The sequence below is a fragment of the Pungitius pungitius genome, chromosome 4 (genome assembly GCF_949316345.1).
Source record: "Pungitius pungitius chromosome 4, fPunPun2.1, whole genome shotgun sequence".
In the NCBI taxonomy this organism is placed as follows: domain Eukaryota; kingdom Metazoa; phylum Chordata; class Actinopteri; order Perciformes; family Gasterosteidae; genus Pungitius; species Pungitius pungitius.
This window is the reverse complement of record NC_084903.1, coordinates 18,089,017-18,103,703: the sequence shown is the minus strand read 5'-3', so window position 1 is coordinate 18,103,703 and position 14,687 is coordinate 18,089,017. Positions and strand designations below refer to the sequence as shown.

At 45.4% G+C, this 14,687-nt stretch overlaps 1 protein-coding gene across 2 annotated transcripts; it reads left to right on the top strand.

Annotated features, from left to right (window-relative positions):
* The first annotated feature begins 1,769 nt into the window (after positions 1-1,769).
* Positions 1,770-8,107, top strand: onecut1 (one cut homeobox 1). Of its 2 annotated transcripts, none has more exons than XM_037454236.2 (2): positions 1,770-3,825; positions 7,574-8,107. In XM_037454236.2, the coding sequence occupies exons 1-2, from the start codon at positions 2,760-2,762 to the stop codon at positions 7,849-7,851; spliced, it is 1,344 nt and encodes a 447-aa protein (XP_037310133.2). In that variant the 5' UTR covers positions 1,770-2,759; the 3' UTR covers positions 7,852-8,107. The 2 variants fall into 2 exon arrangements, with proteins under 2 accessions (XP_037310133.2, XP_037310125.2); XM_037454228.2 differs by having other exon boundaries at positions 1,770-3,840.
* The last annotated feature ends 6,580 nt before the right edge of the window (positions 8,108-14,687 follow it).

The window sequence follows — 14,687 nt, the reverse complement described above, 5'->3', positions numbered from 1 at the left end:
CCCGCTCGGATATTCAGCCATGAGCTTCGAAGGGACGATATCACTGATTAATAATCAGTGTGATCCCTGTCAGTGATTGACACGGTGCCTTCTGGTGCTCCTGGCATCCCCCTGTTCTGTGGCACAAGACGTTCACATACAGCTTCAATACATAAAAACAACGAAATCATGTGTTTTCACAACTCATCTGCATATGCGAGAAAAAATACGCACGTGGTGTGGCACCAATCGTTGGATGTGTGACACCGTTTTCATTTGTATCAATTGAACTGAATCCGCTGATAGAAGGCGCTTCAAAAAATATCGTGTCCCTTGTATTCTCTGCAAAGCAAATGTCACCGGCTCATATATAGGGCCCTTGCCCGTAGCTCGGCACGATGGCCACAGAGAGCCGACACGCACAAACACACAGCTCCGGCCGTGCAGACATGGCAGGAGCATATCGATCCGTATGAGAATGTGTAGATGAGGTTTGCTGCCATGTAAGGCCAAACCTTGGCCTTTCATATGCCTCTGTCTTTCTTCATCTTGCAACGGAATCAAAACAGAATAAATTGGATGTTCAAATTAATTTTAAAAAAACACGCGCATCGCAAGAATGAGAGTTTAATTGAAATAGTTTGATCCAAACGTCTTGAATAAAGTGTAACTGTGACACGATATCTATTTTACAGATTTTAATCATTTGCATTCAAATTCAAGGGAACTTTTTATACATTGTTTACATGATAGGGTGCACGATATGCCTTAATTGAAATAAATATGTAACTCCGTGTGTACGTGTTCCCGGCGGTCAGCCCTGTTTGCCTGCCTCTGTAAAGTCTATTATGTCCACAGGACTGCACGGTTGGACAGCCACACTTCGAGGAATTAGTGTTCTTTTGTCTGGACACACGTCACACACACGCCGTTAACATTGACTTCACATCAGAGACAGTTTAACTTCTTCTCTTCTTTTTTTTCTTCTTCTCTTTTATTTAACTCGTTCAACCGAGCGCTGGGTCTATTGTGGGCACCCTGACAGATGCGGGGCCCCTAGCAGGTCCTGCGCAGGGAAAAGTCTGAAAGGTTAATCTGTCCCCCGCAGATGTTGGCTTTGGGAGTCTTGATGCGTCACCTTTGACATGTCCCTCATTCAGCGGGGGGTCCAGCAGGACACTGACCGCTGCAAGCTGTCACCTCGGCCGGCTGAGGACGCCCTGCGCTACCGCTCTATTAGGCTAAACGGCCCCTGACATGGAGGCATGGGCGGGCTGCAGGTTTGGGGAGTGGGACCCTCGTGCCGCATTATGCACAAAACGCACAGTGGGATAACAATTATGCGTTAACATGTCATTTCCTCCTCGCTCTTGGGTTTTGTGGAGAATCTGTTCGCGTGTGTCTGCGAGTGTGTGCCTTTGAACAATTTGGACCTTCCTGTGAAGAAATACATGCTCTCTTCTTTGAATAATTTGATTTGTAATATCCCTTTGTGTAGGGAAATGTTTTAACGTATTTTTTTCTGAAATAAAGGGATTGAATAAGCTCGTTTCTAACTCCAAATAGGACAAACACACGAGTATACACACACACACACACTGCTGGGCTTGGTTCGTTAAGCCTAATGGTTGAACAAAAGACACATCTGCTCATCTTTTTCTATCAAAAGAGAAGGTACCACTGTCTTCTTCGTTTGGTTAAACGGCCACATATTTGGCAGTGGGTGTGGGGGCGGGGTGGTGCAACTGAATGAGTAGCCTGATAATAAAAAACATTGATCAATGTGGCGTTCATGAATACAACCTTATTAGTAGCCCTTTAAGCTGGCAATTAAGTGAGTATGCTTCGTTGTCAATTTTGAAGCCCAATTCTCGGTCTTCTTAAGAATAATGGAGTGTGTTTTCCTTGGAGGTTTGGAGTTTTTTTAATCCCAGACCTCACTAGTTAAAAATCAACTCCAAATGAACCCGGAAGTTCTCTTCATTTGCACTTGATAATTTAAGGAGGACTAAAGATAACGCCTCATTACAGTCATACTGAATGGCACGTATTCTAAATGGCATTTGAACGCAAGGTGCTGCATCCAGTTCCTTTCTATAGGTGGATTCTGAAAGGTTTTGGTCAGAGATTCGTCTATTTGGATTTTTTTACATTTTTCGAAAATGGCCGGACATCGGTCATGGGGGAAAATAGCTTTAAGCAGGTGGTTAGATACCTCCCTTCCTTAATAAGGTAGCTGACGTCAGAGCTACGGGGCGGTCTTTGTGTGTTTGTGTGCGGGTGCGCGTGTTTGAGAGAGAAAAAGAGGGAGAGAGAGAGAGAGAGAGTATGGGAGGAGGTGGGATGTTCCCAATGCGCATGTGTGGACAGTGATCTGTGCTGCGGTGGAAAAGGGGCTGGAGACACACAACTAAAGAGATGGCGCGGCACCCGACAGGAGCGCGAGGACAGCTGGTTGGCGGTGGGGGGGCTTGAATTATAAAGGTAAATCAGGAAGAAGAAAAAATAAAATAATAATAATAACAAAACAACAAAAACAGCGACAAGAAAACGGAATTCGGGAAAGGAGTTTCCTTTCTGCAAAGCAGCGACAGAGGTAGGAGAATATATGTGTGACTGGAAGGACAGAGAAGAGGCAAATGCAAAGGGGGTTCCTACGGGAGGAAGAAGAAAAAAAAGCAACTTAATAAAAATTGAACTTTACCGGACGCGAGGACTTCTGGACATCACCTTACTGCGGTAGACCAGATAGATGGTTTGTCCACAGCGCTGCCCGGATCATGAACGCACAACTGTCGATGGATATTGGCGACCTGCACGGAGTGAGCCATGAGTCCGTGGCCGGTCACGGAGAGCTGATGAGTGGCCACAGTCCGCACGCTCGTCCGAACCCCCGGGGCCTGAGCCACCGCGCCATGGGCATGGCCACCCTGCTGGATGGCGGAGACTATCACCCCGGTCACCACGGACACATGCATCCAGCCATCAGCATGTGTGAAGCCCCCCCCGGCATGAGTGCGAGCAGCACTTACACGACCCTGACCCCCCTGCAGCCCTTGCCCCCCATCTCCACCGTGTCCGACAAGTTTTCTCCCCATCACCACCACCACCACCACCACCATCCTCACCATCCTCACCATCACCCCCACCAGAGGATTCCCGGAAATGTCAGCGGAAGTTTCACGCTGATGCGAGAGGACCGGAGTCTGGCGCCTATGAACAGTCTGTATCCCGCATATCATCACAAAGATCCCTGCATGGGCCAGAGCCTCTCTCCGTTGTCCGGCTCCGGCCTGGCCAGCATACACACGTCCCAGGCCGGTATCCCTCCCTACGCCCATCCCGGTGCCGCCATGCCCGGTGAGAAGATGCTCACCCCCAGTGGGTTTGAGGCCCACCACCCGGCCATGCTCGGCAGACACACGGAGCAGCACATGAGCTCCTCGGGGGGCATGGTTCAAATCAACGGCCTCCACCACCACCCACACGCCCACGTCGGCGCGCAGGGGCACGGCCAGGGGCTGGTGAACAGCCGAGAGCAGGCCTCCGGTCCCGGACAGCAAGGGGGCGGCGGCGGTGGCGGGGGTGGTGTTTCTGGGGGCCAGATGGAGGAGGTGAATACAAAAGAGGTGGCGCAGAGGATCACCACGGAGCTGAAGCGCTACAGCATCCCTCAGGCCATCTTTGCCCAGCGGGTCCTGTGCAGGTCCCAGGGGACCCTGTCCGACCTGCTGAGGAACCCCAAACCCTGGTCCAAACTCAAGTCCGGTAGAGAGACGTTCCGCCGCATGTGGAAGTGGTTGCAGGAGCCTGAGTTCCAACGCATGAGTGCGCTCAGGCTCGCAGGTGAGCGAAGCCTCGGTAAAGCCCCCTTTTTGTTTTCATCTTGTGACGCTCAGACATTGATGTTCACTTGTAAATACTACCCTATGGGGCAAATGGTGGCGGGGGGATTCTGTAATGCATAGCATGAGAACGAGTTCCAGCAGTGTAATGCAAAATGGAATCAGGGTACCATGAACAGGACATGCCTACTGGGTTTTAGATCTGACGGCCGTGATTTTGGAGCGTCGTGTCGGATGGTCGATTCCGACATTAGTGCGTTTAACAACATGTGAAGAAGCTGAAGTTGAAAAGTTATTCGTCGGACGGATGCTCGTGCAACGACATGAGTGGCCTGATATCAATACGCATCGCTTTTCGGTCTCTACACTGATTTTGGGGGTTGTGTGAAACAAGGGCTCATGTCATTTTACCTCCAAGTATCGACCGCTGGACTGTGTGCGTAAGAAGATCCTTCGCCCCAGAAATCGTTAGGAATGTGTTTATTTTGGTGTAAATGCAACCGATCAGACTTTTTGGTGATGCCCTTGGTGTAAACAGAGAGAGGGAAACGCGTGCGCGCACTGGAGGGTGTGTGATGAACTATTTAAAAGCTGGAGTGATGCATTATTTAGTCGGTGAAATGGGCTTCGCATTTCACTTTGTTAATGTTACAGGCCGTCATTCCAGAATAGAAGAGAGAGAGAGAGTGCGTTAATGTTTTCGTCGTAAACTAAGTTGACGGAGGTTTCGCTAATTAACTGATAGGCCTCTTCATTTTTCCCTGAGGTATACACACGAGTCAATTAGGGCGCGCACTGAGGCCTAAATTGCACGTGCGCGTTCCCACACCCGATGGATTTTCTCTCTTTTTTTACGTTTATAGACACAATCAATGACCTACAAATGTGCTTTTTGGCTTTCGGAAAAAAAGTGAGGCTGCGTCCACATGGAAAGTGCGTGGTTTTGCGTTCATGTGTGGGTGTACGTGCATGGTCCTGCGCGTGCACGTGCGTGTAATCGCAATTGATTACTTTTCAGTTGTCCCATCTGCTGCTGCTCTGTATGTGTGTGTGTGTTTTTGTGTTGTTGGAAGATGAGATTGGATCACTAACTTTGGCAAATTCGTTTTTAAAGGCTGTTTCGTAACTGATTCGTCCCTGATCATCTGTGTGATCAGACTAAAATGATCCGTGGCCTTTTGATTCGTACTGATGATGGTTGGGATTTTTTTTGAGGGAAGAGAGATTCATACTATGCTGGCAAAAATACTTTAGTTTTGTTCATTCGTTTTTTCTTTTAATAATAAAACAAAATCATGAATAGGTATGACAAAGCTTCTCTTGCAAACTATAACTATAAAAGCATAGATTTTTCTTGGATAACGCCAACCAAAAAAAGGTTGAGAGATGAGAAATTCTTTAGAGTTAAAAACTAAATTAATTTGGAGGGAATAGGCTGAGCGCCATATTATTGATCCGTTCTTTGCGAATATGGGCTCGTTTGCTGAAGTAGATGTTATATATTTATTGATTTGAGCCTTCTAAAATTAATCTTGGGCCTTTTCTCCCTTTCCCACGTATTCAATTACCCATCTGAATCTGCTTGGAATGAATATAACAGAACAGAAGCGCATGCGATGGAAACGGTGTGGAAGTGGGCAGGTGTGATTCGACGCTGGACAGAATCCATTCATTCAGAAAGGAGCGATCAATTCAGTCAGTAGATTGTTTTGAAAGTGGCCGCAACGTTGGTGCATTCTTTCATTCTTGCTGGTGCTTTTTTTTAAAAATGTTGAATATTATTAATTATTATTATTCTAATATTACCTATTTACCAGATAAATAAAATATACGCCAACACATTCTCACTCAAATCCCCGAGAGGCTGCTTGTGGCTCTCGTGCAGGAATATCACCGTCACCCCATGTCTGCAGGCCCAGTGTCAGTGTGTGGAGTTATCTGTGCATTTGTAATGATTACCTGGGAGCCGCGGCAGTGCGTGTGTTTGCTTGTGCATGTGTGTGCGTGTGCGTGCGTCTGTGTGTGTGTGTGTGTGTGTGTGTGTGTGTGTGTGTGTGTGTGTGTGTGTGTGTGTGTGTGTGTGTGTGTGTGTGTGTGTGTGTGTGTGTGTTGGTGATTAGCGTGATAACGAAGCCTCTGTTATGTCCCCCTGGCCCTGGGAAAGTTGCCTCTCTGCCCGGGCCTCCGGTGCCGGGGCCGGGCCGCTCTGTGGGGGCTCCTGCTGTCTGAGTGTCCTTCGCTGCGGCTGATTTATTGCGGCTCTTACACGAGGAGCTGCGGCTCTCTGTTAATATTTAGCAGCGCTGGAGACACCGGGCTGCTGCAATTTACAATTATACTCCAGTTTATGGTCTCATGCGGGCAGGTCGCTGCACTGTATTTTACCACACGGAGCGTGTTAAAAGGAGGTCACGAGGTCGGATCAGCTCCAATTAGACTGATTTAATACAGATGTTCGTATGTGCCTCTCTAATACAGCGGACTGTTTAGTGCTTCTTTGTTAGACGTCATTATGAAAGTGACACATGCGATTCATCGGAACTAAATTTATACGCAATGAAGCATTTTTCGATTTTTCATCGAAAATAATTATTTAGGCATTTTTTTAATCCAGGATTTTTTTTTGTAATTCCTGCATTGGTTCATTTAACTTGTTTCGTTTTGTGTTCTGAGGATTTCTATAATACATTGTTTTTATGTGCATATTGCAGAATCAACAGCCCGGTTGGTGAGAACTGGTTCGCGGTTAGAAAATGCCGTTCATTAATTTCCCCAGTGAGCCAATATCGGGCCTCGCTCCAGCAGCCCACGGCTGCCCCCTCCTGGTCTCTGCTCACCGATCAACCCATTTGGATTGTTGTATTGCGGCTTTAAAAGAGAAAAGAACGGGTTTGCTGTCTGGCGGATAACCGAGTTGACATTTCCAATATCAGAGGATGTTATTAGATTAGTGTTAGTTGTTGGCTGTAAAATATTGCAGCACACTGTGCCCCAGTTGATGGGTGTCTGTCTTTACCCCTACTGAACAGCAGCAGAGGTCAATGGGGTTCTTTGACAAATGCAGGGGAGCTTTTTCTGGCTATTATTTCCCATAAAGGTTTCATCGTTTTGCCCAATGAAGGAGTGACTTGTTTAAATGCACCACTACCAACCTGCAGCTTTCTTTCCCAATTCATATTTGACAGACAGACTCTTAAAGAGTGAGGGACAAAAAAGCACTTGAGTCCATATTAAATATGACTTTGACCACAGGCTGCAACATTAGGTCACATAAATGGGTGCATTTTTGGGTTTAGTCTAATCAGCTGTTGCTAAGATATGTACAGATACAACTTTACATCTTTCCAATTTGGCTCTTGATTTGAACAACATTTTAAAACCATTTTTTGGTAAGGTCGATATTTTTGTGGTCTAGTATAATCTCGAATCTATAACTATTGGATTGTTGACTTCTTTTGGACCCATTCATGCACCAAAACAAACAGTTTCAGTTTGGAGGGTTCAAAAATGGATTAGAATGTATCTGATATTGTTATTGGCGTTAAGTAACCATTTAAATGATGATAACAGATACGTTAAGCGGGTATGGGGGAGAACCTCAGAGGAACTTAATGAGTTAGTCCATGGATTTATTCTGGAGTTATTTTAATCCAAGCTCAAGGACTGATGGAAAAATGATTTTCACATTCAGCAGATTCTTCCCTCTCTCACAAACACTCTCTCCTTCTCTTTGCCCAAATCCTCTGCAGCATGCAAGCGCAAGGAACAGGACCACGGCAGAGGCGAGCGGGGGAGCGTGTCCAAGAAGCCCCGGCTGGTGTTCACAGATGTGCAGCGGCGGACGCTGCACGCCATCTTCAAGGAGAACAAGCGTCCGTCCAAAGAGCTGCAGATCACCATCGCGCAGCAGCTCGGCCTCGAGCTGACCACGGTCAGCAACTTCTTCATGAACGCACGCCGCCGGAGCCTAGACAAGTGGGTGGACGACGGCTCCGGTCACCCCCCCAATTCCTGCACCAAAGCCTGAAGACGGACTGATGTGACCAACTCCTGGACTGACTCGGTGGAAAAGCTTTAAAACTGAAGAGAAACAAAGAGAAACTTAAAAAGAACTTGAAGCAACGTTTTGCCCTTAAACCTGTACTATATTGATATTTATAGTATCCAAAGATGAAAAAAAAACAAAAACCAAAGACTTCTTGTTTGACCTGCTTTTGAAAACTTTGTTTCAGCAACACATTTAAGTGTAACATACTGCAAAAAGACTATAGTTTAACCCCCCCCCCCCCCCCATCACACATACTCGCTGTCACTGGTCTCTAGCTTTACTACAACCCCCATAGCCAATATCAATCTATCATTCACCATCCCTATCTTTAATCTGATTGGTTGGTTTCAATGATGGGTACCTAAATGGAGGTTTAATCAGCCTATTCGCAGTCTGATCTGCAAGCTGTGGCGCTCCGGTGGGATTGGCCAATCAACTTTAAAGACAAAGAAATCCTGCAGGAGCTGCTGGATTGTTGTGCGACCTGCTCTGGATCGGTGGCGGTGGACTGTCTGTCTGTCTGTCTGTCTGTCTGTCGGTCCAGCTGTCTGTCTCTCTATCAAGCATTCCAGACAGTGGGGGGGAGGGGGGGACATTTTCATGTGTAGACTGCTAACCCAAATCCCAAAACTCAACCCTGAACCAGACCAACAAAAAAAAAAAAAAACCTCACCTCAACCCACGCGGTAGTGCTTTCCCTCAACATGCTGAAGCATTGAATGATTTAAACAAGAGAAACCAAAGCCTTTTACACCCTGAAGCCTCTCGTGCATTTTAGGAATAAAAGACCACTTCACTTCAAGTGAAGTCATTTGACCAAAGAGTATATTTTGTAGCTGATAATCTTAAGTAGTATTTTTACTTCCTGCCGTACCTCCTGAGATAGATTAGCTAGTCAGGCGCCACAGAGAAGAGAATGTCAGCCCTTATAGTCCGTACTGAAAAGGAAAACTCTATATGACACATCCCTGAAAATTAACTTTTGATATTTGCCTTACTGATGCCTTCTTAAATTAAATATTACATCCTTGTAGTTAAAAATGGAATACTGGGGTTATATCGTGGCAAACCCTCTAGAAGGTGTTCCTGTAAAATGCTTAATCATTACAGACGCATCCTTTCTCCTCCTGTCTGTTGAGCCATTGCCTACAGATTGAGCTCTAGTTCATGTGTTCGTGTGCCTTGCGATGCTGGCCGGCATGCTCTCTGTGTGGCCGTGACACACCGAAGGAGACAGGCGCCCTGTGATGGTTTACGTTTCTTTTTTTTTCCTCGATGAAACGCATTTAGCATCGCTACGTCGTCCCTCCGCGCTTCGTGCGTGTTTGATTTAAACCCCTCATCAAAGATGTCGGGCGGAGGGGGATGATATCAATGATCAAATCAATTTCAGGCACTTACACAGCAATGTCACCTCGTCACCCGGGTTTACGAAAGCTACCCCCCCCCCCCCCTCCCCCATCACCAGACGCCCCGCCTCCACTCTCGTGGTGAGCTATGCGTTTCAGCACCAGGAGGAAAGCACTACACAGGGCCCGGCCCAGGGCAGCGCATCATTAAAGGTGTTGAGCTGGCCCCTTGTTGCCGTCATCCTCCTCCTCCTCCTCCTCCTCCTCCTCCCCGGCCCAGGGTTAGCAGCTCTGCATCCATCAGAACGAGCGCGGAAGGAGAGGCGAGAGGGAGCCTGCTCCTTCCGCTCTGAAAGAAAGAAAAAAACCAAAAAGACGACGAGAAACCAAAAAAAAGTGTGTCAAGACCCGCTGATGTTTTATAGTGTGAACCAAAGATGCTACCTCACTCAAGTTCCATACGTGATTTCTATCACTTTGATGATACCAAAGAAAACCAAAGATTTTTTCCCATTGCACGGCCTCTATGAGTGGTGTTGAAATATGTTGTGTGTCTCCCCCTCCACACACTCCCCCTCCCCCTATCTCCAATCTCCCTCTCTCTTTTCCTTTCTTCTCCCTTTTCTCCCCCCCTCCCACCTGCACTCAACCCATGCCCCCCTGTTGACGCTTGCTCTTGCTTCTGTGCTCTGATTACAGCTCCATAGATAGTCATGCTGATGTAGCTATAGGCAGATATGCTGATGCAGCCGTAGACACACACAGGCGGCCATGGAGGGGCCTGTGGGGGGGGGGGGGGTACAGAAAACCTGCCGGCAATTTGATCCGTCTCTTTTTGTGCTTGGTAGCACCACCAAAGAACTCATTTCTATTGTAAAATGTAATAGCTGAAGAGAAAAAAATACAGTTTTAGTTTGTTTCGTGATTCATTTCAAAAGAGTACCCCGCTGGAGAGTTTTTTTTTTTCTTTGCTCTGTCGTGCCTCTTGTGTGTGTCTATAGGTTGTTGGTATTGATCCACCAAATAGGTCAGATGTCTTGACATGAACATAGACTGACAAGCTGACTCGGGGCAGAATTGTTGACTCAACTATAGGCAGACATGTTCCTGAAAGTAGAAGCAGACGTGTTGCAATCTTTCTAAAAAAAACTCCCAGGACGAGTGCCTTGCTTGAACCAAAGTGTTAAACCGCTGTTGACCTCTCACCTTTAACTCTGTGAATACCTCAGCCTGTAGAAGGGCCACTACTGAAGAAACAAGAAAACGTTTTTTTTTAAATCACACCGTGGTGCTTTCGCCAGCGCAACCATGCAATGAAAACATACCAAAGGAATTTCTCTTGTCCACTTCAACAGATTAAACCAAAGTTCTTTGTTTCTCTACCCCCCACCCCGCCCTCTTATTCCCCTCCTCCCCCCAACCCTCCTCGTCTCTCTGCTGTGTGTAGGAGGAAGGTTCAGCACTCTGGCCGTGCATATCTTTAAAAATGTCTCTGAATACCTCATAGTAATAATTCCTTTGAGTTCTGCATGGAGACGTCTATCTGTGAGTAAGGCAGGACTCCACTTGTGTGGTAACTGTTATTGTTACTTTAAAAAAAGTTGTGTGATTATCTATTTTGAAGCTGTTGTTGTCTTTTTTTTTTGGCAGAAGTGCTCTGTTTCAAATCACGGAGGACAAGATTCAGGGTTGATGTATTCAACTTAAGGGATGGAGGGAGAAGCGTATTTTTTATCAGACATTGGGTTATGCCAATATTATGATGGTAGACTATTGCTTTTACAGGGTAAAACCAACTGCTGTGATATTGTGTTCATATTTTCCCTTTTCTCTACTCTTGTGTTGTGATTTTAATTTAATTGCATTTTGTAATGGTTAACCACTGCTTTAATTTATGCATTTGTAGAAACTCTAGATTTGTATATAGTAGGTTTTTGAAAGAAAAAAAAAAAAGACGTTTTATGTTACAGCCTTATTTCACACGCTTAGATATAAAACGGAGTAGTTTGTATTCTTATTCAGCTAAATCCTAGCCGGCATTTCAATGTGTGTTTTAAACACTGCCAGAAACCCAGACAGTTGATTTGCCAACGCAGACAAAGTTAAACAGGAGCTACTTTGTTGAACAGCTGGCAAAAAGCAGTGTGTACGTGTGTGTCTTTTCTATTCTTTTGACTTTTAAAACAAACAAAAAAAAACTGTTATTTTATGGGTATTACTGCACATCCAAAGATTTTTAAAACAAACCAAAAATTTGAAAAAAAATATGTATAATGTTGAAAAGCACTGGCATTTGTGAGGTAGACTTGTTGAGTTTTGATTTGCCATTCGCACGGGTATAGAATGTAGAAGGCGTAGGGCTGCGTAGACAAGCTTACTCGACCACGTGGGGAATCTCCTGTTCAATGTACAATCCGAAGCATTTGAAACGAGGGCTGCAAGCCCCCGCTCACTTTGCTGTCTCATGCACGGAGTGAGGTGGAGTGCTGGCTGGGCAGCCGGTCTGCCAGGGGCTGTGCCACGGAGCTGGGTCTGTTTTTATTGCCGTGGCACTGCCGCCTCGCTCCATCTAGTATCTGTTCTTTTGGTACGTACTTCGTGTAATGACTATGAGCAAAGTCTAATAAAACTGCAAAGAACCTTACCGAGGAATCGGTGTGTGAGTGTGTAAGGGGACGTCCACCTGCTCATTTCCTTTTTCTGTCCGTGGATGAGTGTGTGCAACTCGGTACTGCTGAGAAATTGCGTTTGCATGTGATGTGTGTGCGTGTGTGTGTGTGTGCGTGCCTTTTTGCATGTGTCTCCATCACTTGTTCATACCTGTGTGTACGCGTGCTGGTGACTGATTGGTGCATATCCCAACAGTGGGTTTATCGCCACCTGGTTGTCAGAGGCTTGACTGTTAGCACTGCGTCCTCTCTGTGTCATTCAGACAGCACAGTATCAGCATGCCATGCATACATTACGTCACAGGTGAACACGCGACAGTGATAAAAGCCAAGCCTGAGTAAAAGAGGGAATGGATGATCATGCCGTGTGGAGCCACTGTTTTCCCTGTGCTATTTATTTCGTCCACGAGGAGTTCCCATGTGATGGGTAGCTTGGCTACGAGTCTCTTAATAATACTGCGGCGCCTAAGACAATCATCTGGATCTCTTACGCTGGAGAACTGGTTTTCTCACCCGCAGAGGGGTGTCCTCCAGCTATTCATATACAAAGATGCTTGAAGGGTTTTGATAAACAAGCGTATTTGTTGTCATAGACATAAATAGATAACACCAGTAGTTCATCTCACACTCCTTTTTGTTTTGAAAAATGAAATCTCATTGCTCTTGTCAACCTTGATCTCTTCCTTTTGACCTCCTTCTCAACTCACAATGCTTTTTTGGAGTCCAGGATGTGTGTGTGTGTGCGTGTGCATGCGTGAGTGCCTGAGTGTGTGCACGTGTGTGCAAGCGAGGCGATGCGGTCAGCGTTCCTCTCCGATGTATAACTTCCATGTCTCACGACTTGATTTGTCATTGCTGTTTCCCAGGCTTTGCTACTGCTTTCTCAGTGCCGTGCAATATCATCTGTTGTGATTGCTAAGCAAATGAAAAAAAGAAAGAAAATTGAGAAGCAAGTGATGATGTCATCCAGCTTTTTTCAGTGTTCAAAATGTTTCAACATTTCTGTAGTCACAAAAAGTAGATAATAAACTGTTGGTATTTCCAGCTTCTGAATCCCGGCTCTTGTTATTATTGTGTTTGTGGCGTTGTCCTTTGTCCTTTTTTGGCTCAGACGAACAACTAAGTTGCATTTTTTGGTAATTGGCTCAAGTGGCAAAAGTATATTGTTACAGAACTGTAATAAAAAACCTTGAAATGGGCAAAGTCAGTACATCAGCAAAGTCCTCTCAGCTCATTTATAGTAGCCTTGTAATAGATATTAGAATTATGAACTAATCAAGGAAAGCAGAGATATCCGCACATCAATCCATAAGTAGTTTTATTGATTCAACTCAGGAAAGCAAGAACAAAGCACATTAAATTGATTCTTCTGCTTGTAGTGCAAAACCTCACAAATCCATCAGTAAGTGATCCCTCATCCAAAGGTGACATGTTGCAGGCCAAACTGATTGCACTGATTCAATTTGCATGTACAAAGAAGAGAAAATAAAGAAACGTTTTTGACATCCGGCTACATTTCCCAACAACACAGGGAGTTGAATTCAATGAATTGACGTTCGACTCCAAAGTCACATTTCTCAGTTGAACACCCATTGAGTGGTAAATCCCTCATCTGGCCTCTAAGTTGTGCCATGGCTAGACAAACAACTTTGTCAAACTTGTCAGAGGAGCCAAACAAGAACCACTGCCTGTGTCTACTCTTTCCTTTAAGACGCAATGATAACAGTGGGAGCTGCATGTCTATCCTAAGCGGTCTGTGAAGACAAATTGCCTGGTTAATACTGTCAGAAGAAGAAGAAATACACTGCAAAAGGTGTTCTAACTTTGTAAAAAAATAAAAATTAAATGTAATTTCAGTCATCCACTTCACTTGCAACTCGAAAGCCAAATAAGGGTCAAGCTTTCGTTCCCTGCTGCAAATCAATAGGATTTTCTTTGTGGGTTTCTGAGGTTAGCTTGAATACACTTCTCAGCTCTTTAAAGGGGGTCACGGTTCCATGGAATAAAGGCACTGCAGCATGAAACATGTATGAATGACACTTTCTAATTTGGGAATGGACTAAGATATCAGACACGCGACAGTGACCCGAGGGGCACCGAGCACCTGGCAACACGTCGGCACTCTTTCACCTCAGGTGCACTCTTATTTGTGGAGAGATTCATCTTTCCGTCTCTGGAGTCGTTGCAGTTACCCTTCTTTTCTCATTTTTAGGGTTTCTCTCTAGTGCGGAAAGATCTATGTTTTCATCAATTACTAGTATATTTAACCGTCTTTCTGTTTGCTGCACTACTTGCATGCTGCCACCAGATGAGGCTACGACATGGAAATACCAAAACACAGGAGCTCCTTTGTTTGAATTCTCCAACATCCACACTAAAAACAAATGTAAAACTAAAAGAAGGTCATTCAGACCCACTACTCTAGCAACGTTGTAGAGTAAAATATAACTGTCTAAAGCACGTTTGGTTTCAAAATTGGAATGAAAGTCAGAATTGGTAGATTCCTCTATGCTCAAGGTTTGTAAGGCATCTCAACCACAGAGGTCTCCATCATTGCACAACCGTAGAATGTATATATATATATAATGAATGAATATGATTTGATATATATATCAAATCATATTCATTCTAGAATTACACAACCACCCGATGTTGGTCTGCCGAAAATATTGTTGACTACCATTCAGGAACACACCATGAAAGGTTTGAGCCGCTTGACGACAAGTGAACAAAAGCTTTGACAAAGCCTGGCGCCACCAACAACCACCCAGTGGACCCCGGACAGCTGAAACCTCCT